This window comes from Amblyraja radiata, chromosome 14 (assembly GCF_010909765.2).
Source record: "Amblyraja radiata isolate CabotCenter1 chromosome 14, sAmbRad1.1.pri, whole genome shotgun sequence".
Classification (NCBI taxonomy): Eukaryota; Metazoa; Chordata; class Chondrichthyes; order Rajiformes; family Rajidae; genus Amblyraja; species Amblyraja radiata.
The window spans coordinates 32608091-32634104 of NC_045969.1; the positions used below are offsets into that span (position 1 = coordinate 32608091).

The following is a 26014-nucleotide window of genomic DNA, read 5'->3' on the forward strand; positions in this document are numbered from 1 at the left end:
TTTGTTCAGTTCATAGCTGATACTAATTAATGTACAATTCAAATGTGTATTAATGTATAACAGGATAGAGTTTCAAAAACATTATCATTAGTCAGAAATAAATAAAATAAATCACATTCCAAAATTGCGCACTAGCAACTTAAAAAATAACTAAGAATTATTACTGGTTAAATGATAAGTTCTTATCCCGAGCTGATTAAAAGACATTCAATCCAAAGTAACATGAATTTCAGGAAGTATTACTTCCCAACAGGCTAGAATGCAGAGATGTGGGCCTTACTTGATACCACCAATATTCATATTCCGAAAAAACACATTTGTCAATAAAAGACATTAGTAATATTGTTTCAATATACCCTAATAAAAGTGTGAAATGTAAAATTGTTGGGACTTAATTCTGAGCTCAAATGTGCAAGTAACTATGTCATACCAGAATGATTAGATTACAGCCATATAGGTATGAAATGCTGCCTATTCTTACTGATTGGCATCTACGGGTCAGGAAGTCAACAATCTAATTGCAGAGTTGTGTGCCGAGACCTAGATCCGGAAGTTTAAGATGTTTGCTTGGAATTATGATGTTGGAAGCAGAGCTATGTTCAATGAATAGGAGGCTGCCGTATATGTCTTGATGTTCCTGAGATGAGCTGGAGCCAGAGAAATAGCACCTGCCATATACCTGTAGTTGCAGTAGGTAAATCGTAGTGCACCAAGGTTGTCTGGGAGGCTCCAGATAGTGCGTATTATTCCACAACTCTCTATACCTTAACTTATTCAAGATCTTGTGCAGATGTCTCATGGTCTCAGTTGTTATGGTCTCTTCCCCTGGCAGCTAATTCCAGATACCAACTATTCTTTGTCTGACTAACGTACCCCCTTTTCCACCATAAACCTCCTCCCTCTTGCTTTAAACTTAAACCCTTAGTTTTAGACATCCCTACCATTGGAAACAAATTAACTTTTGGTGATTTTCCTGTAATTTAACAAACCTATCTATACCTATTATTTGATACACCTCATCTCTTAGCCTTCTCTCCGAGAAAAATAGACCGAGCCTATCAAGTCTCTCCTTAAACCCAAACCCTCTCCCCCTCAAAGCAAGATCCTTGTTCAGACACAAGTGACTGCAGATGCTGTAATCGGGAGCAAAATCCAGCGGGTCAAGCAGCATCTCTAGAGGCAAATGAGGTTGACATTTCGCCTCGAGATTCGAAATGGCAGGCATTGGCCTCATGAGATCAGTGCTTCCACACCTCAAAAAAATTTTTCCTTAAATATAATCCCAAATTTCCTGGAATTTGATGGTATTTCCTGAAATATTAAAAATTGCTTCCGACTGCTTTTTGGTTAAATTCCCACTCGTTAAACTGACAGCGCTCTGTTTAAACCTTTGAGTGCCAAACCGGCAGTGCTCAGTGTATTACCTTTACACCCCTTTGCAGGCCAGATGCGGAAATTTCCCAAAATTATGATTCCATTTCCCTAAAATTACCCGAAGACAACCAGAATTTCCCGAATTTCAGGTAATTTCCTTCAAAGTGGAAACACTGCATTAGATACTTCCGCTGAGTTCCTTTGTTTTTTGCGTAACATCCTTGTGTATCTTTTCTGCACCCGCTCCAGCTTAATTGAATTTGTCCTATAGTGCGGCAGCCAGAACAGCACAATCAGGCATTGCACCCCCATAAGGAATGAGTAGAATTAGGCCATTCGGCCCATCAAGTCTACTCCACCATTCAATCATGGCTGATCTATCTCTCCCTCCTAGCCCGGTTCTCCTGCCTACTCCCCAGAACCTACAACAACTGTACTAATCAAGAATCTATCTATCTCTGCCTTAAAAGGATAGACCTCATCAAAAAGCTCCTAAAGCTTTTGAGAGTTCAATAAGTTGTTGAACCACCATATTTCAATAAACCCATTGGAAACACTTTTCATTTAAAATAAAAGTTATAGCTGCCCATATAAACTATTATATTCTTCTGCAGTTGTACAGAGCCCTAGTGAGACCACACCTGGAGTATTGTGTGCAGTTTTGGTCCCCTAATTTGAGAAAGGACATTCTTGCTATTGAGGGAGTGCAGTGTAGGTTTACAAGGTTAATTCCCAGGATGGCAGGACTGTCATATGCTGAGAAAATGGAGCAGCTGGATGTTTAGAACGATGAGAGGGCATCTCATTGAAACATATAAGATCGTTAAGGATTTGGACATGCTAGAGGCAGGAAACATGTTCCCGATGTTGGGGGAGTACAGAACCAGGGGCCACAGTTTAAGAATAAGGAGTAAGCCATTTAGAACGAAGAAGAGGAAACGCCTTTTCTCACAGAGTGTTGTGAGTCTGTGGAATTATCTGCCTCAGAGGGCGGTGGAGGCAGGTTCTCTGGATGCTTTCAAGAGAGAGCTAGATAGGGCTCTTAAAAATAGCGGAGTCAGGGGATATGGGGAGAAGGCAGGAACGGGGTACTGATTGGGGATCAGCCATGATCACATTGAATGGCGGTGCTGGCTTGAAGGGCCAAATGGCCTACTCCTGCACCTATTGTCTATTGTCTAAAACATCCAAGGTAGTGGAAAAAATATAGCCAACTTAGAGGTCTTGAGTACTTTCAAGATCAACTGCAGGATAACTATGCTGACCACGTGGCCACTTGTAGCCATGTGGTCAGCAAAGGAACAAAAAACAAACTTCTCAGCTTAATGTAACTTGCAGAGCTCCTCTGCCTGTTCAACAAACCAAGAACTATTTCCCAATGAAAAAAACTGTTATAACAAGGTCATATAGTCACATTATAAAATTAGCATGAATACATGTAATTAATTAATATCCACACATGTTGAGGGGAAGAAAACTAAATAATTTTGAAAAGCTTCATGTAAACAGGCTACAACAATGCTGTCCACATATTGAAACTTAAAATGCAAAATTTTTTTCAAACAATAATTTCTTGAAAAGACATAAGTGAATGTCACACCAATTGAAAAATCTTGTAAAGATATTTCTGAAAATCAATGATTGGAAGGTCCATTTCATTACTGAAGCCATGATTACCATATTTCAATCAAATTTGATATGGTATTCAAGTTTCTCAAATTATAGTTTGAAAATAATTTGTTTCGCAAATACATTTTGATGATGACTGCAATCATTTTCCTGCATATCATCTATTTTGCACTTTGAAGAATTTGAAATTATCATGAATTTGAAGATAACGAAAAATATCATTGCGTGATGCACATTAAACTAAAGACAGACCCATCATTATTTATCAGTGGTGGCATTAATGGTAATAGCAAAGGAGGTCATTATAAATTGGAATTTTCTTTTGACATAATTACACACAAACATTGAACAGTGCAAATTCTTAATCATTTAAACTAGTTAAATTAATGTTTGAGAAATAAGAACATTATTATTGCATTATCCTGACCTCCCATCTACCACATTGGAGATCTTTAATCGAACGTTATTGGACTTCAAGGTTATATCTTGCACGGAAGTTGTATCTTTTCTCTGTGCATGGCTTGATTGTATTCATGTAGTCTTTTCTTTGACTGGATAGCACGCAAACAAAAGCTTTTCACTGTACCTCAGTACACGTGACAATAATAAACTAAACTAAATAAACTAAACAATTTGCAGTGTTCATTCTATTAATAAATTCACAAATTCATAGAGTTAGACACTTCTGCCCAACTAGTCCATGCCAACCGAGATATCTGTCTATGCTAATTCCATTTGTCTGCATTTGGCCCATTTCCTTCCGTACACTTCCTATATATGTGCCTGTCCAAATGTATTTAAATGTTAATTCTACCTGCCAGGACCACCTCATTCCATACATCCACCACCCTCTGTGGAAAAAACTTGTTCCTCAGATCCCCATCAAATCCTTCCCCTTTCACCTTAAACCCATGCCCTCTAATTTTAGAGTAGCATTGTAAAAAGACTAATAAAGGTTTTAACCTTTTGTTTTAAATGGAGCACAAATACAGCTCCTAATTCTAGAGCATTTCTTAAAGACCTTGAATATTTAAACATTTAGGTGTAACATTTTCTGATGTACAGATTAAAGATTTTCATTAAGGGATTTAAAGAACATGAATGATTAACATCTAAAAAAGTTTCAAAATTACTGTTGCAATCGCATTTACAAACATTTTTAAAAAGGTTTTGCTTCCATTTTTAATACAAAATTGCCACATATGAATGCTATGCAGTGAAAATGTCAAAATTCTACATTTGTTTGAAAATGTTTATCCTTTAACACTGATCAAAGACAAAGATTTCTTTACATCCATTCTTCTTTGATGTAACAAGTTGACTGCAATGTATTTTGATTGTTGTATTAAATGGACTTTATATATACATCAAATTGAAGGCAACCTTTCTACTCCTTTATATAGAAATCTGAGACTTTTAAAATCCAAGTAAACAAGCCTGAAAATATAAAGTAGAAATAACACTTACGGGCTTACAAAAAAAGTGCTGGAGTAACTTAGCGGATCAGGCAGCATCTCCTGGAGACCATGGATAGGTGACATGTCGACCCTTCTACCTGCCGCGGGAGTTCACAGCTGTTGTTATTCTGGCTGTTTATATTCCACCAAGTGCCAACATCAAGCTAGCACTGAACACCCTGCTAGCATCAATCAACAAATTACAGACTGCGCATCCTGATGGGATTTTCATCGTGGCTGGAGATTTCAATCAGGCTAATCTAAAAACTGTCCTCCCTAAATTCCACCAGCATGTCACGTGTCCGACGAGAGGTCAAAATACACTGGATCACATGTACAGCAACATTAGGGATGGATACAAAGCCTCCTCTCTCCCTCATCTCGGCCAGTCTGACCATCTATCACTCTTTCTCACCCCGGCATACAGACCTCTCATTATGAGAACCAAGCCCAGTGTGAGAAGCATAAAGACTTGGCCCGAGGGCGCTGTCGCCCAACTTCAGGACTGTTTTGAGCGCACCGAGTGGGACTTGTTTGCAAACCAGGACATACATGAATATACATCCACAGTCATGTTCTATATACAGAACTGTATTGACAACGTCACTGTCAACAGGGAGGTCAGGTGCTACCCAAACAATAAACCATGGATGACCAGGGATGTCAGGAACCTGCTGAGAGAACGGAACTCAGCCTTTAGATCTGGCAGTGATGAATTGTACAGCACTGCCAGATCTAAACTAAAGAGAGCCATTAAGGAGGCAAAGAAAGCCTATGGAAGAAGGATAGAGGGGTATTTCAACAAGAGGGACCCTCGGCGTGTCTGACTCACAAACTCACAAACTATAAGGGCAAGGGGGGGCCGATCATCTGCAGCAGTAACAACTCGCTAGCTGAGGAGCTCAACCATTTTTTCGCCCGGTTTGAGCTGAATGAGGCAGAGCCTGCACCTGCAGCCGCACCCAGCACTGACAACCCGCCACTCGCTGTGAGCACGGAGGACGTCAGAAGAACACTCCGCAGGGTCAACCCCAGGAAGGCTGCTGGACCAGATGGCATCCCAGGGAGAGTATTGCGGGACTGTGCAGACCAGTTAGCGGAGGTTTTTAGCAAAATCTTTAACCTCTCTCTGTTAACGTGCACTGTCCCTAAATGCTTTAAGACTGTTACCATCGTGCCTGTACCCAAAAAAACATTAATTACGAGCTTGAATGACTATAGACCTGTTGCTCTCACTTCGACCGTGATGAAATGTTTTGAACGGCTGGTCCTGGCCCACATTAAGTCCTCACTCCCACCCACCCTGGATCAGCATCAGTTTGCGTATAGAGCTAATAGGTCAGCGGAAGATGCCATCAACACAGCTCTACATTCTGCACTGGCACATCTGGAGCGGCCTGGCTCATATGTGCGGATGTTATTTGTAGATTTTAGTTCTGCATTTAATACTATCATCCCCAGCAGAATGGTGGACAAACTGTCTGATCTAGGTGTTAATGCAAACACATGTGGATGGATTAAGGACTTTTTAACAGACCGCCCACAGACTGTCAGGATGGGGTCCAATTACTCCCCAGTCCTGACGCTTAGCACAGGTGCGCCACAAGGATGTGTGCTGAGTCCAATCTTGTATACAATATACACATACGACTGTATACCAACACACAGTACAAACAGGATCATCAAGTTTGCAGACGACACGACTGTGGTGGGACTGATAAACAACGATGACGAGTCTGCCTACAGGGATGAAGTCCAAAAACTGACCGTCTGGTGTACCAAAAACAACCTGGTACTAAACCCATCAAAGACAAAAGAACTTGTCGTTGACTTCAGGAGGAAGAGGAGAGAGGAACCTGTTCCCTAATACATCAAAGGAGACATGGTGGAGAGAGTCAATGACTTTAAGTTCCTGGGAATAAACATCTCCCAGGACCTCAAATGGCAAATGAACACCGTCACTCTCTTGAAGAAGTCTCATCAGCGGCTGTATTTCCTGAGGTCTCTACGGAGAGCTAACGTCTCACAGCCGCTGCTGCTGTCCTTCTATCGATGTGCCGTGGAAAGTATCCTCACCTATGGAATCCTGGTGTGGTTTGCCAGCTGTACTGTGGCTGAGAGGAGGGCGCTGCAGGGAATTATAAAAACTGCGCAGCGCATTACAAACGCTAACCTGCCCTCCTTGGATGACATATACAAGGCCCGATGCTTGCGCAGGGCCATAAATATCAAGAAGGACACATCCCACCCTGCCAACCACCTTTTTACACTGCTACCCTCTGGGAGGCGACTCAGGTCTCTGCAGGCTCGCACCGGTAGACTAAAAAATAGTTTCTACCCATGTGCGATAAAAGAGCTTAACTCCAATAGTGAACACTGGGAAGCAAGAAGTAACTTCGAGGAATACCGCTAAATTCTTTTAAACTCTTTTAAAAATGTATTTATTATTTTATTATTAACTGTACATATGTGTATTGGTTGTCGTGTTGTATTTCTTTTAACGGAGGAGAAGCAAATGGAATTTCGTTGCTCAGTTTTGTGCAATGACAATATACATATTCTATTCTATTCTATTTCAGGTCTGAAGAAGGGTCCAGACCCGAAACGCCACCTATCCATGTTCTCCAGTGATGCTTTCTGACCCACTGAGTTACTTCAGTACTATGTCGTTATGAAAATATAAACGCTTCAAGAAAGCTTTTTGAGAGATACACTGTCCCAATCATCTAACATGATAACCTGACCTCCGCAACAATTTTGGCACATGGTTGCATATACCTCTGTTCTATTAAAATGTTAGTGCATACAAGAATCATGAAGGCGCACACCCAAATTCACTATATTTCATACAATTCTACATCCACAAGAATTCCAGCACTGAAATGATTGAATGTATCAAACTTTACATTACTCAATGGAGATTAAACAAAGGTAGCAGGGATGGGAATGTTGAAATTGAAAAAAATGAACAAATTATTGAAAAAGTAAAAGGCCACGGTAGAGAATCAACAGGAAAAAAAACACAAGATAAAGATTTTGGAGACAATAGAGAAGGATGAACAATTGAATTCACAATTAGGAAACACCACGCCAATCAATGGGTTACTTCGGGCTTTGTTTTTTTTAAAAAAACATACAACCTTTGGCTAAGTAGGCTACCATATTTTCTTAGGTACACAAAAAAGCTGGAGAAACTCAGCGGGTGCAGCAGCATCTATGGAGCGAAGGAAATAGGCAACGTTTCGGGCCGAAACCCTTCTTCAGACAATTGCCTATTTCCTTTGCTCCATAGATGCTGCTGCACCCGCTGAGTTTCTCCAGCTTTTTTGTGTACCTTCGATTTTCCAGCATCTGCAGTTCCTTCTTAAATACCATATTTTCTTCTTGTAGAGTAAATCCTTGTTATAATGGTGTTTGTTATTGCCGATTGTCCACTATAACCGAGTGCGGTATTGATAATATTGGCCAATTTAGTATGTGACAATGTCAATGGACAAGATTGCCTGACCACTATCCCTGGACCGATCAAAATAATGTATCAAGATAAGAAAATTAAACATACGATTACAATAATTACTGAGAATTGTACAAGGAAGAAGTTAACGAAGAATACTCCCAAATCATGGAAAGATGATAGACAACCTCATATTTCCCCGAAGATCTATTTTAAAGTGGATAAAGTAGTAGCATCAGGTGCTTGCTTTAATTGTAACTAGCTGGGTCATTGGAGCAGGGAATGCCCATCACAAAGACAGAGGAGAGATTGGAGCAAGAACCAAGGGGAAGCTACAGAGAAACTAAGAAGGGAAACAAAGTAACTGCTGTTAACATGAAGGAAAAGATCTGACTGTAAAAAAATTGGCACCAGTGACAGGAAAGGAAGGAACTGCAGAATACACTGAAATACCTGTAAATCTATGGAAACGAAATGCAGAAGTTGCTCCACATATTACCAGAAAAGTAAACTATCTAGCAAGTGCAAAAGACTTGGGAGCAATGGTGAGAAAGGCAATTAACATGGCAGACCCGCATAAACACGAAGAACAGAACTTGTCTAACCAATGTACCGTTAAGTTCTATCAGGCCCCGAGGACAGTTGTTGCCCAGCTACGCCAGCATCTGGGGAGTGAGGTATGTGAGTATGTGGACCCGCAAGTTTGGGCAGAAGACACAACTCAGGTACGATGTGTTCGCATTGATCCCATCCAAGTAACTCTCCAGAAAGGGGTGACACTGTATTCCATACAGCAGTACCCATTGAAACAACAGGCCATTACTAGCATAGGCAAGTTAATTCGGGGATTGCTGAAACAAGACATCTTAGTAAAATGTCAGTCTATTTGGAACACCAATCCTTGCAGTTCCAAAAGCAGGAAAAGAGGGCCAGGACAGATTGGTCCAAGACCTAAGATCAATTAATGCAGTTGTTGAACCGCTCCATGCTCTAGTGCCAAACCCTGCTCACATCTTAGCTCTAATCCCAGCCGAAGCAAGAATCTTTTCAATAGACCTGCAACATGCCTTCTTCTCATTACCTCTACATAAGAACAGGCAATATTTGTTTGCTTTCACGTATAGGGGGCAACAATACACTTGGACAAGATTGCCCCACGGATTCATTAATTCGCCTACCTTGTTTTCCCGATGTCTACAGGAACAATTGAGTACTTTAAATTTCAAGAGAAAATCTACCCTGGTACAACACGTGGATGATTTGTTGGTAGCCAGCATGGATGAACCAAGTAATCGTGAAGACACTGCTCAATTACTAAATCACCTAGCAAATTTGGGATATGTGGTCTCACAGTTAAAAGTAGTGATGGCTCAACAAAGAGTGAAATTCTTAGGAGTAATAATTTCGGCAACAGAAAGGAGTCTGGAAAAGAGCAGACTCAAACCAATTTGTGAATTTCCAATTCCCAAAGAAGCAAAACAAATGAGGCAATGGCTTAGTATAGTGAATTACTGTAGACCTTGGATACCGAATATAGCTCTGGAAACAAAAGAATTAACCCCCTATACAAGCCAAGAAGGTGAATTCCAATTGTCCAAGGAAGCAAAGGAGGCTTTTGAAAATTTGAAGAAATCATTGATGCAGGTTCCAGCATTGGGAAGACCACTTTATGATAATACTTCCAACTTTATTGCACAATTCTTTCCGAATGCTCGACTGCAGACCTCACCCAAAGACACGGGGATAGGCATAGACCAATGGCTTACTATTCATCCAAACTCGACCCAGTAACAAGGGGCACCCATTATGCACCCAAATCCTGACAGCGATATATAACAGTTTACAGTCTGCTGCAAATTTGACCCTACAGCAGCAGATAGTAGTATATAGTTCCCATTCAGTGGCAGCCTTATTGGAACAGCTACAAACTCAGCACCTAACAATGGCTCGTCAAAATAAACATGAAATGTACTTATTGAACAATCCAAAACTCCAATTTAAACATTGTACCACAATTAATCCGGCATCTTTTCTTGTTTCACCACCAGAGGAGCAGTCAGAGGCGGGACATGACTGTTTATAATCCAGGAGGAGGCATCTGTAAGGGAGGATTTAAGAGACGCTCCTATAGAGGACCCTGACATGACATTGTACGTAGATGGGAGTGCATCCATTGAACCCTGGGTGAGAAATTGTCTGGGAATGGTATTATAGATCAAGATGGGAACAATGTAAAAGCAACTGCCTTTGAGTCACCCTATTCAGCACAACAGGCTGAATTGCTTGCTTTAATTAGGGCTTGCATTATTGGGAAAATTTTAAGGGTGAACATATATACAGATTCTAGATATGCATTCGGAGTAGTACATGATTTCGGGCAACTACGGAGGAATAGAGGATTCCTAACCTCGGCAGGAACTCAAATATCTAATAAGCAATTGGTGACAGATTTATTAAAGGCCCTGATTCTAGCCAGACAAATTTCAGTCATGAAGTGTAATGCACACACAAGACAGACCCCGACAGACATTGGTGATCGTTGTGCTGATCAAGCAGCAAAAGAAGTATCCTGGGAACGTAAGATGGCGGTGCCAAAAATGATGAGGCAGACTAAAAGTTTAGGTAACAAGTCTCTCTCGGAAAAGCCAATGCCAACCATCCAGGAAATTATTCAATTACAGGAGGAAGCTTCAAAAGGAGATGTGAAACTGTGGAAAGAACTAGGGTGCACAATTGATTGCATGACGGGGTTATGGACTACTCTGGCAGGGCAGACTTGCATGACAGATCCTCTTGCAGTTTGGGTTGTAGAGTGTCTGCATTTTTCAACTCACTGCGGTGCAAGAGCTATTGGAGATGCGCTCTTAGCTACTTGGTGACATCCAAGAATACAAATTTTGGCCCAGAAAGTGAGTAGCAATTGCCTGATTTGCCAGAAGTACAATCCTGGAAAGGGAGTAGGTTGTGGAGATGGGAAGACACCTTTGCCTATGGGTCCTTTTGAAACTTTGCAGATGGATTATATAGAGTTGGAGAAATGCCAGGGATACAGATATGTACTCGTAATGGTCGATGTATTCAGCCGGTGGATCGAGGCTTATCCAACACTTGATAACAAAGAGGCTACTCTTATCAAAGTGTTAATGAGAGAAATTGTCCCTAGATTTAGTATCCCTACTCTCCCGACTCTCCCACGGCTAGAAACATTCTCTCCACATCTACTCTCTCCATTTTCAGCTCCACTCCAAATCATTACAACTGTTCGTCCTTCTTGTCATTCTTTTCCCAACCAAATTTCCTTTTAAGAGCCTGAATGTATAGTTTTGTAGCTATAGCATCTCCGTTCTTGTACAGTGCATTCAGAAAGTATTCAGACCCCTTCACTTTTTCCACATTTTGTTACATTACAGCCTTATTTTAAAATGGATTAAATTCTTTTTTTTTTAATCATCAATCTACACACATTACCCCAGAATGAATAGGTAAAAACAGGTGTTTAGAAATGTTTGCATAGTAATTAAAAATAACTGAAATATCACATTTACATAAGAATTCAGACCCTTTGCTACAACACTCAAAATTGAGCTTAGGTTCATCCTGTTTCCATTGATTATCAATGAGATGTTTCTACAACTTGATTGGAGTCCACCAGTAGTAAATTAAATTGATTGGACACGATTTGGAAATACACACACTTGTCTATATAAGGCCCCACAGTTGACAGTGCATGTGGGAGAACCTTCCAGTAGGACAACTATATCTGCAGCACTCCACCAATCAGGCCTTTATGGTAGAGTGGCCAGTCAGAAGCCACTCCTCAGTAAAAGGCACATGACAGCCCGCTTGGAGTTTGCCAAAAGGCACCTAAAGGACTCTCAGACTGTGGGAAACAAGATTCTCTGGTCTGATGAAACCAAGATTGAACTCTTTGACCTGAATGCCAAGCGTCACGTCAGAAGGAAACCAGGCACCGCTCATCACCTGGCCAATACCATGCCTACGCTGAAGCATGGTGGTGGCAGCATCATACTCTGGGGATGTTTTTCAGCGGCAGGAACTGGGAGACTAGTCAGGATCGAGGGAAAGATGAACGGAGTAAAGTACAGAGAGATTCTTGATGAAAACCTGCTCCAGAGCGTTCTGGACCTCAGACTGGGGCGGAGGTTCAACTTCTAACAGGACAACGACCCTAAGCACACAGCCAAGACAATGCAGCTGTGGCTTTGTGACAAGTCTGTGAATGTCCTTGAGTGGCCCAGCCAGAGCCCGGACTTGAACCCGATCCAACATCTCTGGAGGGACTGGAAAATAGCTGTGCATCGACGCTCCCCATCCAATCTGCAGAGAAGAATGGGAGAAATGACCCAAATACAGGTGTGCCAAGCTTGTAGCGTCATACCCAAGAAGACTCAAGGCTGTAATCGCTGCCAAAGGTGTCTCAACAAAGTACTGAGTAAAGGGTCTGAATATTTATGTAAATGTGAGATTTCAGTTATTTCTTTTTAATTTGCAAAAAATTCTAAACACCTGTTTTCACTTCTTCATTCTGGGGTATTGTGTGTAGATTGATGATAGAAAAAATTATTTAATCCATTTAAAAATAAGGCTGTAACGTGATAAAATGTGGAAAAAGTGAAGGAATCTGAATACTTTCTGAATGCACTGTTAATAATTTCACAAAAGGCAACCAATTTAATTTAAGCATTTACAGGTGCATGTTTGTATTATAAAATGAACTATCATTTTTACCAACTGTACTCAATTTTTGGGATCCATGAATTCACCAGTATAACAGTAATATCCAGTATTTCCTTTTGTAATGAAACAGAAAGCAAGATTACCTGCATGCCTTTAACACTTCTGTTGAACTGGGGTATATAGACACAGAAGTTGAAGATGCAAGTTGAGGACTAGATTTGTAAGTAGTTAATGGCGGGTCCATTTTACAGGGACTTTGGGAGTCCTCCCCCACACCTCTTCCATTGACAGTATGCCCCAGTCCACTTTGAGGGCTGTTAAGGCTGGTAACACTATGAGCAGTAGTTTGTTCAGTGGATTTAGGAGATGGTGTTGCAGTAGAAACCGCTGAGGATGGCGAAGAGCCTACTGAATTCTCAGTCTTTGTGTGAACAGCTGGATGGATGTTGTTAACTTTATCACAAGACATGGAACCCCCATTATTATTGGGTTTCTCCATCAACAAGGCCGAGAGCTGAGGATTGTCTGAACTAAGTACACCTGGTGACTTGGACTCTCCGTGACTTGAAACAGCATTTGCTATCGTTTGATGGACATGATTAGGAAGTCCTTCCACGCCGGCAGTGCTGTTAAGTGTCCCTCCAGAATGCCTGCTTGTTTCAGGCACTATTGATGCATTTCCTGAAGGCTTGCTCTCTTTGGTTAAGGTAATGCCTTGTTGTCCACCTGAGGTAGCAGTATAAGAGGAGAGGTGATTGAGAGCAGCCCCCTGTGTCGTTAGTGAATTGCTAGGCATGGCAGGATGTCCAACCTGATTCTGAATACCAGTGCCAGCTGCCTGGAAATGCCCAGTGGAAGAGAGAGGTCGTTCACCATTAGGACCTGCCAAATGTGAACTCTGACCTTTGTTCAGCCCCTGAAAGAGAAACAAAAGACATTTAATGGATTACAACACAAATTCCAATTTATTTGGACGCACCATAATTGCAGAAGGTATGATTAATGTAATTTATTGGGACTCATCAGGAAAAGGAAGAATATAGATAGAAGGATTTAAATAAAATAAAAAAGAAATGAGCACAGAACTTAGAGGTTGAAATAAACTGTGGATGATCAAAAGAGGTCAAAAGAGCCGACACAGAGATGGTTGGCGGGGGGGGGGGGGGTGTTTGAGGAGAAGCCAATAACAATTTCAAGGCACAATTAGGCCTGTTAAGGAAGTTAGATAACTACAAAAAGAGGCAAAACTTCACTTCTGCAGACACAATAAGAACATATATGGAGGGGAATAGAACCATTCCTTCTATTTGCCTGTTTAAGAAAGAACTGCAGATGCTGGAAAAATCAAATATAGACAAAAATGCTGGAGAAACTCAGCAGGTGAGGCAGCACATAGGAGAGAAGGAATAGGCGACGTTTCGGGTCGAGACCCTTCTTCAGACTGATGTCGGGGGGGGGGGGTGGGGGGGCGAGAAAAAGAAAGGAAGAGGCAGACAGTTGGTTTGTGGGAGAGCTGGGAAGGGGAGGGGCAGGAGGGAGAAAGCAAGGACTACCTGAAATTGGAGAAGTCAATGTTCATACCGCTGGGGTGTAAACTACCCAAGCGAAATATGAGGTGCTGTTCCTCCAATTTGCATTGGGCCTCACTCTGGCAATGAAGGAGGCCCAGGACAGAAAGGTCGGATTCGTAATGGGAGGGGGAGTTGAAGTGCTGAGCCACCGGGAGATCAGGTTGGTTATTGCAAACTGAGCGGAGGTGTTGAGCGAAGCGATCGCCAAGCCTGCGCTTGGTCTTACCGATGTAGAGCAGTTGACACCTGGAACAGCGGATGCAGTAGATGAGGTTGGAGGAGGTGCAGGTGAACCTGGTGAAAGACTGCTTGGGTCCTCGGAGTCGAGGGGGGTGGTAAAGCGACAAGTGTAGCATTTCCTGCCGTTGCAAGGAAAAGTACCAGGGGAGGGGGTGGGAAGGGACAAATTGACCAGGGAGTTACGGAGGGAACGGTCTCTGCAGAAAGCAGAAAGGGGAGGAGATGGGAAGATGTGGCCAGTAGTGGGATCCCGTTGGAGGTGGCGAAAATGTCAGAGGATTATATGTTGTAAGTGACGGCTGGTTGTGTGGAAGGCGAGAACAAGGGGGACTCTGCCCTTGTTACGAGTAGGGGGATGCGGAGTGAGAGCGGAGCTCCGGGATATAGAGACCCTGTTGAGAGCCTCATCTATAACAGAAGAGGGGAACCCCCATTCCCTAAAGAATGAGGACATCTCCAATGCCCTGGTCTGGAACAACCCATCCTGGGTGCAGATGCGGTATAGACGGAGGAATTGGGAGTAGGGGATAGAGTCCTTACAGGAAGCAGGGTGGGAAGAAGTGTAGTCCAGATATCCATGGGAGTCAGTGGGTTTGCTTGTTCACTGAATGAATTGATGAACTATTTAGGTACGTTTAAGAGTCAACCATATAGTGTGCCCGCAGTTACATTGAAGCAAATTTCCTCCCAAATGCAGTAGATGGGATATTCAGTTATAATGGTCCGGGGTGGGGGGGAGAAATGGGTCCGTTATTACCGATCGTAAGGTTTTACCATTGTATATGTAGTAGAAACAAACATTGCAGTTGGTGGTTAATACACAAAAAGACACAAAGTGGTGGAGTAACTCAGCAGGTCAGGCAGCTTCTCTGGAGAACATGGATAGGTGACAATTCAGGTAAAGACCCTTCTGCAAACTTTCAGTCTAGAACTGGGCCTGGAATCCAGGTGAGGATGGCTCGGGCCTGCTGGGGGAGGGGCAAGGATTGGTAGATGGTAAGGCGTGCGGGTGGTCAGACTACAGGTGAGGGTCAGCTGTGGTGGCGGCAGACACAGCTTCAAAGTGGTCGAGGAAGTTATGTGGGCCAGTGGTGACGGCGGAAAATCCAGCTTGGAAGTGCCACGGGTTGTCGGTGGCGTGGGTAGCCAATGCTATAAGCCACAGCCAGCTTTCTAAGCGCTGGAGAAGCGGCACGAACGGAGGGTGGTGTGGGCTGTCATTGGCAGGTCATTGGTAGGTCAGTCTTCTATAACCAAAATCAGTTATAAAGAGGTCCGTTGAAACAAGGGTTTACTGTAGAACGATTTAGTAATTTTGTGGACACTGACCAGTAAATTCCAGATTATTAACTAGATTTAACTTCCACAATTTCTCAGGTGGGATTTGAATTTGGGCTGCTGGATTATTTGTCCTGTAATTTAAACGCTGCATCACCGCCATCCCCAATACACACAAGACAGGATGAACAGGAAAGCCCAGGTGAGGTTCTCTTTGCAGACTGCCATAGAATAAGGGAGATAGAAAATGCTGAAGCCAAGTTGCTGCCAGATTGGTAGTCAAGGTATGTGAAAAAAGTACTGGGTTGTGGCTGAACCATATTTATGGAAATTAGGGGTGCAGAATTTTGAATAAAACGAAAGATGGGACGCTGGCCATTAAAAGCACTTGAGCAATCAAGACCTTGATGTAACCAAGAGGGGTGAAGTAACACAGATTTAAATTTGATTTTATTCTCATTTATATTTTCCTTATGACAGATAAAGGCCAAGCCAACTCTCCAGACAATCGCATTAATCCCATTTGTTTCCCTGAAATTAGTTCTCTCCCACATGTCCATCAACATCCCAACCATTTACACCAGCATGATTTTGGGACAGTGGAAGAAATTGGAGCACCAGAGGGAAACCCAGGCTGCCATCGAGACAACCTCTGAGATTAAGATTGAACTCAGGTCAATGAGCAAGACGCATTATCAGCTGTAGCATTATGCAGTCCAAATTATTTTTAGGATTGCAATATAAAAAAAAGTAAATCCTCCCCTAGCATGGATTCTCAAATATTCATCAGGCTTTCCAAAGAAAACCCGGCATTGGTTCTAGGGGAAAAGGGCAGAATCCTTCCCTGCTCCCCATTTGGATTAATTTATGGCTGATATAATAGGTACGGTATACTAGAGGAAAACTGTAAACTCTGTTAACATGGATTTTTGGTGGTATTGCATCTAATTCTGGCCACTGCGAGGAGGTGCAGAAAGATTTGTTACAATGGTTTAAGGGTTTCACTTACATGCTTAAATTGGGGTTGTTTACCTCTTAGCAAAAGAAGTGAGGGGAGATTTGATAAGAATGTAGAAGATCATGACTGCTTTCGACAAGGCAAATAGGTGATTGATTGAAAGGTACAGAATAGAAACAACCCCTTTGGCCCAGTGACCATGTCAGCCATCGATCACCCGTTCACACTAGTTCCATGTTATCCCACTTTCTCTTCCACTCCCTACACATTAGGGATGGACAGCACCCGACGTCAGGATCAAACCCGGGTCTCTGACTCTGTGAAGCAGCAGCATTACCGAGTCATGTTGCAGCCATTAATTGGTTCAATGTCCAAGGAACATGAATGTAAAATCTAAATGTACAGTGGACGTAAAATAATCTCCAAATGCAGAATGTGGTCATGGGCTTACATTTATTAACTGTAAGGGTAGTGAATATGGAACTAGCTGTGTTTTCAATATAAAACTAGACGAGAACTTCTGAGAGGGTCAATATATGGTTTGGATTAAAAAACGTGTGAATTTGATATACAGTGAACGACCACAGATGTTAGAGATCTGCAATATAAATAGAAAATATTGGAAAGAGGAAGTCGGGCAGTAACCGCGAAAGGAGTGGTACCAGAATTGAATTGTTAATCCCATGTCTCTTTCCATAAATGCTCCCTGACCTCCTTATTATCAGCATTTTCTTTTTTTTTTAAACAAACGTGATTTACAGGATTGGTTGGCTCAGTGATAAGGTGAAATTGATGAGCTTGGTGACATAGAAACATAGAAATTAGGTGCAGGTGTAGGCCATTCGGCCCTTCGAGCCTGCACCGCCATTCAATATGATCATGGCTGATCATCCAACTCAGTATCCTGTACCTGCCTTCTCTCCATACCCCCTAATCCCTTTAGCCACAAGGGCCACATCTTTCTGTGGTGTAACAAATCCAAGATTCTAACAACAGGAAGTCCGCACTTTAATAATATCACTTGGATGATATACCAAACCAAAATATCCAACTTTACATCAAGCTAAACCACAACAAGTGGGCTCAACAGGTTATGGAAAAACTAAGAAAACAAAAGACATTGTTATGTTAAACAGTTCCTCACCTGAGTGGAGTTAACAAGTTGGTTTTTCCACGGCTCCTCCGCGCTGCTGGTCAGGTTTGTGCGGTTTTGAGGTAGAGTTAGTGCGTTTTGCTGTAGGTAAGGCACATTTCCATTGCTTCCACTTCCTGTTACATGATTATTGCCTATAGAAATGGTGTCTGTATTACCCAGCATTCTCGTAGTGCTGCATGTTACTGGGCCTCTGGACGGTTCAGCAGGAAATGGTCCATTAGCCATTGGTTGTCCAGTAAGGGCAGGACGGATTCCAGACTGAACAATGCGATCAGGCACTCTGGTTAGAGTGACGTGAGGCTGCTGACCAGAAACAGAGTGTGTAGGCAGTGACGATCCAAGCGTTGGCCCATTGGGGATTCCCGCCGGCCGTACCTGAGCAACTGTCGCCTGTCTCATCTGAAATATTTTTCAAAGTAAATAATTTCAATATTAGACTACATGTTCACATGAAAAATATGTAATTTTATCAAACTATCAATTTAATATTTTTATGATACTGTAAGCTACTCTGGAAGGTCTTAATATGTATGCAAGACATTTAAGGTTACAAATTCATCTGAATGCCTTAATTCAATATGTAGCAACAGCGAGAATGGGAATGATGCACCAATTATTTACTTTTAATAATCTGTTTAGATTATGTTTCCAAAAACATGGAGGTTTATAGGATCATTGGCTTCTGTAAATTGTTTCTAGTATGTAGGATATAACTAGTGTGCATAGGTGATCAATGGTCGGCGTGGACTTATTGGGCCGAAAGGCCTGTTTCCATGTTGTATCTCCAAACTAAACCTAGAGCCACAATAATTATTTAAAAAGGAACTCCTTGTTTATGATTTACCTTAAATAATTAACAATTTAGGTATTGAACCAGGTTTGGTTCATGGAAAATGTAGGTTTTGTTTGGCCAACGTGTCATGCATTCTCCAGAACCAACCTAATTCAATCATAATGTAAACATGGGCGTAAAGATTATGCCATGATGTTTAAAGTGAGAGGATGGAAAGAATTACAATTAATTTCCCGCAAGAGTTCAGCTGGCAAATACATGCTAAGGAGATTCAGATAAGAGCAATAAAAAGTTGCACACAAAAGATCTCAGATGCTGGTTTACAAAGAAAGACACACAATGCTGGGAGACAAAAATGCTGGAGAAACTCAGCGGATGAGGCAGCATCTATGGAGCGCAGGAAATAGTTCAAGTTCAAGTTCAAGTGAGTTTATTGTCATGTGTCCCTGTATAGGACAATGAAATTCTTGCTTTGCTTAAGCACACAGAAAATAGTAGGCATTTACTACAAAACAGATAAATGTGTCCATATACCATGATATAAATATATACACACATGAATAAATAAACTGATAGTGCAAATAACAGAAAGTGGTTGGTAATAACCAGAGTTTTGTCCGAGCCAGGTTTAATAGCCTGATGGCTGAGGGGAAGTAACTATTCCTGAACCTGGTTGTTGCAGTCTTCAGGCTCCTGTACCTTCTACCTGAAGGTAGCAGGGAGATGAGTGTGTGGCCAGGATGGTGTGGGTCTTTGATGATACTGCCAGCCTTTTTGAGGCAGCGACTGCGATAAATCCCCTCGATGGAAGGAAGGTCAGAGCCGATGATGGACTGGGCAGTGTTTACTACTTTTTGTAGTCTTTTCCTCTCCAGGGCGCTCAAATTGCCGAACCAAGCCAGAACGGTCTCGACCCGAACGCTGCCTATTTCCTTCGCTCCATAGATGCTACCTCAACTGCTGAGTTTCTCCAGCATTTTTGTCTACCTTCGATTTTCCAGCATCTGCAGTTCCTTCTTAAACACACAATGCTGGAGTAACTCAGCGAGTCAGGCAGCATCTGTGGTGGACATGAATAGGCAACATTTTGGGTCAGGACCCTTCTTAATTTGTCTTTATGACCCATTTCTATTAATACTCCTCACTTCTGCAATTGTGGAAAAAAGACTACATCCCATGATTCGAAAGCAAGTAAATCGGGAAATCTAAACTTTAGAGATACAGAGCAGAAACAGGTCCTTCAGCCCACCGAGTCCATGCCGCTCACCGATTACCTGTACACTAGCATGTTCCTACACACTTGGGACAATTTTACAGAAGCCAATTAACCTACAAACCTGTACATCTTTAGAGTGTGGAAGGATACCAAAGCACCGGGAGAAAACCCATGTAGTTACAGGGAGAGCGTACAAACTCCACAGACAGACAGCACCCATAGTCAGGATCGAACCCGGGTCTCTGCCACTGAAAGGCAGCAACTCTACCGCTGCGCCACTGTGCCCCTCGGCCAGAAATTTGACAGTAGAGTCAAACAAATTAAGAATTTAAAATGACAAATGTAAATACCTTGTGTTAAAAATAGGTCACGAAACATGAAAAATACAAGTAAACATGGTGAGAAAGGAAAAGACTGTGGTATAAAATTTAATTTTCTTTGAAGCAGCAATTTAGTTTGGAACAAAAGATTAATATTGATGTCATAAACCTAATTTTGGGAATAGTTATCCGACTGTTTCCAGCTTTACTTCCCAGCCTGAGAACATTAAAATGCCCGTCCCATGCTTAGTACATCAAATAGGTATGTTGCAAAGCCTACCTGAAGCGTCGTTGAAAATCTGCCGTTGTGGGTGTGCGCGATTTTGGCGCCGTTTAGAGGGGGCGGGTTTAAAACGCGATTTTCTCTAAGCTGTTCCAATCGAAAATGTTCAGCCTAGTTAATTATTAACGAAAAATCGCTGGAAGACCCCGTCGCAAAAGCTATTATTAGTTTTAAAGGCCTTGAATAATAGTTATAGTAGTTTAAAAATCAATCTTTAAACCCGCGACAGCCAGCAACCGCAGGGTCCCATAAAGCAAACCACAGGAGTTAGGTTGTATATTTTTACATTAAAAAGGGCTTTTAAAGAACCCTTTATACAAAGTTTAATATTGCGAGTAGCTCAATTTGGCCCCATTATATCCCGCAGTATTTTTCTCGGCATTTGGGGCACAAATCTACCGCAATGTGAACGTTCTAAACCAGCGCGTTCCACAGGGACCCACTGGAAAGCTGATTTAAAATGGACTTTAATTTGCAGCAATTAAACACTAAATTCCTTCCATTTGGCCTATAAATTAATGTAAATGAGATTTAAAAATCATGTTTTATTGTGAATTATTTGTGAATATTATTTGGACATTTAGGCTATTTAAAAATGTTAATCATTTATTAAGAAATGGATAGATGTTTAGATCTAGTAATTGAAGTCTGAAATTAGCTACAATTAGGTAACTAACTAATTATATGCTTTAATTTCAGGTCATCCAAGTAAGATTATTTTATATTTGTTTCAGAATGCTTCAATCTATGATAACTGAAAATTTCATTCAGTTCTCTTAATTTTTAAGAAAGTTATGGGCTTTTGACTGTTCACGATCACAGCTTTTTTGTTATGTCCATAGAAAATCAATAGGGAACAAGATGCTCATTTCCCAGTATGAAAATGGCCATAACTTTTTAAATACTTGAGATATGAAAGTGAATTAGGTGTCAAATTAAACTTATTTTTATGCTTTATCTGATGGGATAAATTACAGACTTGATTTTTAAAATCTCAAAATTTTGTAACATTGCTACATCAAAGCAACATATACTCTGACCTGCTGCTGGTGTTGTCGCATTGAGGCAAGCTGCCCCTCAAGCTGTTCCAGCATTTGAAGTTGAAGCTGATTCAGGTTTTTCCTGTTAGCACGCAACTGCTCCAAAAACTGGAAAAGTTCAATTGGTTTAAAATTACTGAATGTGCAGTAGGCATCAACATATACAACTTTAATCAGGGTGATCACTAAAAGAATGATGAATCATTGATACTATTTTTTTACTTCACTAAATTTCAAAATATAAAACAGCATTAAACTACCAACAAATTATTACAAAATAGAAGTATATGACGACTTATATATTTTGTGTTCCATTCATACGTTCATGTGGAATATATGCCATTGAGAATTACTCATTTCTGTATTTGCATCGTTAGGTCAGATGCAAGAATTGTACAGTTTCTACTCAAGAGCCTCTACAAATGTTTTAGTAATATCTTCACAAAACATGCAAATAGTGTATTAATGGACATTTATATTTTTCATTTGATGCTTGGTTACAAAACGTACAAGAAACAGGAAAATCTAAATTGCAACAGAAGTGCAGCATTTGATCCAATATATTCCAGTCGGAAACCTGGTTAATATGTTTGCACAATGCAAAATCCATTAAACTGATTAGTTGTTTTTTCGAGCACAATTTTTCTGCAAGGAAACTGCTTATTAAATGTCTATCTTCAACTCATCTGGTCAAAGAAGTCAAAGAAGTTCACCATCCAGGAGCCCACAGCTGCTCTATACAGATGCCCTCCAAAAGAAACAAAAACATAATTTGTGCCACTATTATCTCTTCCCACTGCATCCATAAAGTTGTGGGCAATCCTTCTTCAAAACCATTTTTTGCAGCATTCATGTCCAAAAAGATATAAAAGATCAAAGAGGAATCAAAGGTAACACATGGGCAGAAAAATAAAAGAACCGTACTGTGTAGGAGGAAAGTTAGAAATAGAAGCATTTGAGTGCAGAAAGAGAGGAACTGTGATGAGGGAAAAGAGGAGCTGCCGGAACTGATGGGTTATAAAACAGCTACATTTTCAGTGGTTATCAAAATGCAAACATGCTAATGTTATGTGATTGTTTGATCTGAGTTATTTACTATTTACATCAATGACTTGGAGGAGGGGGAATAGATGCACGGTATCCAAGTCCGCCAATTATATAAAAAGATGGAAGGGCATGTTGCGACTCTGCAAGGAAATATTGATGGATTGACTGATTAGTGAAAACTCGACAAATGGAGGGAGAAATTGATTCAATGAGAAAGAATGAGATTATGCCCGCTGGTAAGAGGAACCAAGAGGCAGATTGTCTACATAGAAAGAGACCGCAAAATGAGGGTCTCAAACAGGGGGACATTGTTTCAAAATAAGGGACTGGTCATTTAAATCAGAGGTATGTGGTAATTTCGTCAGAGGGGAGTGAGTTTGAGATTCTCCTCCTCAGAATTGTGGATGCTAGAGTATTTTTGGTGAAGGTCGATACATTTCTGAAAGATTGAGAATTGAACGCTCTGGTTACTGGCACCAAGTTGAGATCTGTAGTAGATCAGTCATGATCAAACTAAATGATGGGACAGGTTTGAGGGGCCAAGTCGCCCATTCTGACATTTTATTGTGTTCCAAGCAGAAGCCATTCTTACTAGTACATTAAGAACTGGCTCTTGATCTAAAAGGGTTGAACTTCTAAGTTACCTCAATGCAAATGGATCATGTCTGGCTGTTTCCCGGTCTGCATTGTACAGACTCTCAAATGGACAAAATTCAATGAGTCACGAGAGAAGCTTAGGTATTTTTTTACATACATAAACTCTAAAACTTATTTTGCATCTCCTTATAAATTCTAACTATAATAATCCAACAAAAAGCCATCAAATTCAGATGGAAATTGGCAATAATGTATGTAACCTTGTTCAAAACTCAGTGCCTGTTTATGAGTACAAAATACAAAAACATCTTGTACCTGGATTTAATTACTTACATTTGTGTTTCAGGTTAAAATATATTTTAAAAATCAAATCTTTTTACAATTTATATTATACTTGCATTGTGCATTAACAACACTCAGTGGCATTTAAATGGGAAAGTTTGATTCTCAAGATTCTGCATCAGCAAAATCAAATTTTAGGCAAATTGGTGATTAAACTTAAATGAGCACAATAGTAAGAATTTATACGGGCACTTGATGAAAACCAACACGGAACTGCAACAACTGCCTCATTAAATTTAAGACCAAACATGGACTAATGAAGCCTGGGGAACAACATCAGATCTTGTTCTTTAATTCCCACTAATCTGTGTGTTTCTGAAATGAACAATCCCAATGCCCTGCTTGAATATTTATTGACTGATCTGACAACACAGTTGAAAAAATTCCTTAGATAGACAGAGTGCTGGAATAACTCAGCAAGTCAGGCAGCATCTCTGGAGAAAATGGATGGGCGACGTTTCGGGTCGGGACCCTTCTTCAGAGAAATATCCTTTCCAGCCATCCATTACCCAACAACTCACCATGCCTCCAAAACCAGGTCAAGCACAGAACATTAAATATCATAAACCACCACCACACACCCCTCCCTCTGGCTTCACATTTCACTCCTCTTCCCTCCTGATCTGATACCTTTCTGTCTCCTTTCCATCTCTAGCCTTTGCCACTTGCTCCACCCATCTGCCAATCAAACCCCCCTCATTCTATCAGTTTGTTTATTTTATTGTCACGTGTACAGAGATACAATTAAAAGTTTTTGTTGCGTGCTATCCAGTCAGCGGAAAGACAATATATTACAATCAAGCCATCCACTATGTACAGATACAGGAAAAAGAGAATAATGTTTACTGCAAAAAAAATCTAGTAAAGTCTGATTAAAGATCATCCAAGGGTCTACAATGAGGTAGATGCTAGGGTAGGACTGCTCTCTAGTTGGTGATAGGATGGTTCAATTGCTTGATAACAGCTGGGAATAAACTGTCCCTGAATTTGGAGGTATGCGATTTAACACTTCTGTACCTTGCCTGACGGGAAAGGGGTGACGAGGGAGTGTCTGGGGTAAGACTCGTCCTTGATTATGCTGATGTCCTTACTGAGGCAGCATGAAGTGTAGATGGAGTCAATGGAAGGGAGGTGGTTTGCGTGACAGTCTGGGCTGCGTCAACAATTCTCTGTCATATTTTTGCAGTCTTGGATGGAGCTGTTCCAAAACCATGCCGTGATGTATCCCGTTAAAATACTTTCTACAGCATCTGTAGAAGTTGGTGAGAGTTGTCGGGGACAATGCAAACTTCCAAAGCCTTCTAAGGAAGTAGAGGTGTTGGTTTGCTTTCTTGGTTCAATATCCACAGATAACCAGTTTGATTTTAAAGCTAAACACCGCACTGACGTTTTATATATGCTTTAAAAGAAATTGTAAACAAATATAAAGGTAAAAACGCATCAATTCTTATGTGTTTTATTGATGCTTCCAAAGCCTTTGATCGTGTTAATCATAGAAAGTTGTCTGTTAAATTGAGTCAAAGAGGGGTGCCTAAATACATTGTGAGAATTCTGGCTTACTGGTATACCGGACTAAACAAGCAAAAATGGGGCAATAGGGTCTCAGCCCCATTTGGGGTTTGCAATGGTGTCAGACAAGGGGAAATGTTGTCCCCAGTTCATTTTAATCTCTCTATTGATGATCTGTCCAAGCAGTTCAAAGCCTGTAATACTGTGTGCATGATTGGTAATACTCTAATGAACCATATTATGTATGCAGATGATCGTGTGATCTTTAGTCCATCTAGCGCTGGTCTCCAGCAGCTCCATACTATATGTTCTGTGTATGGTGTGGAACATGATATTAAATATAATGCTGGTAAGAGTGCTGTTATGAACTGTAGAACCAAAGAGGATAAATGGCTAAAATTTACTGATTTTAATGCGTCTGATAATAATCTAAGTCTCTGTAATAAGGTAAAATATCTCGGACATTTTAGTACAGAACAAATGAAGATGATGAGGATATTTACAGGCAATGCCGTATGATGTATGCACAAGCAAACATTCTCTTACGCAAGTTTAGTGCGTGTACAAATTAACAGAATTTGTCTCTGTTAAGAGCATATTGTACACCACTCTATACTGCACACCTGTGGTTAAACTACAGAAAAGCAAGCTTACAGAGATTTAAAGTAGCTTATAATGTTAGACTATTACTTTAGAGACCTAGATGGTGTTGTGCAAGTGAAATGTTTGTGGCTGCAGGAGTCAATACTTTACAAACTGTCTTAAGAAATCTTATGTATACATTTATTTGCCGGATTAATGATTCTGAAAATGAAATCATCTTGACCTTACCAAACATAAGGTTTAGCACCACACACTACCAATCCCAGCTGTGGACACATTGGTATAGTTGTCTCGTTGTCGGACACTGATTTTTTAAAATTCTTGATCTTAAACCTTGTATGTGTTGTGCTTTTGTATGTGATTTGTTGTGCTTTTGTAAGTAATTTACTGTGCTTTTGTGTGTAATTTATTGTGCCTTTGTATGCAATTTATTCTATGTAATGTCTTGT

At 40.9% G+C, this 26014-nt stretch overlaps 1 protein-coding gene across 2 annotated transcripts in view; it reads right to left on the reverse strand.

Annotated features, from left to right (window-relative positions):
- The window catches only part of kdm6a (lysine demethylase 6A), a 205831-nt gene that overhangs the window by 23967 nt on the left and 155850 nt on the right, over positions 1 to 26014 (reverse strand). For both annotated transcript variants that reach the window (XM_033033054.1, XM_033033055.1), the window contains 3 exons: positions 21468 to 21575; positions 17804 to 18214; positions 12756 to 13528 (listed from right to left, as the gene is read on the reverse strand). In XM_033033054.1, the coding sequence (XP_032888945.1) occupies positions 12756 to 13528; positions 17804 to 18214; positions 21468 to 21575 (1292 nt within the window). The remainder of the gene's footprint in view (positions 1 to 12755; positions 13529 to 17803; positions 18215 to 21467; positions 21576 to 26014) is intronic.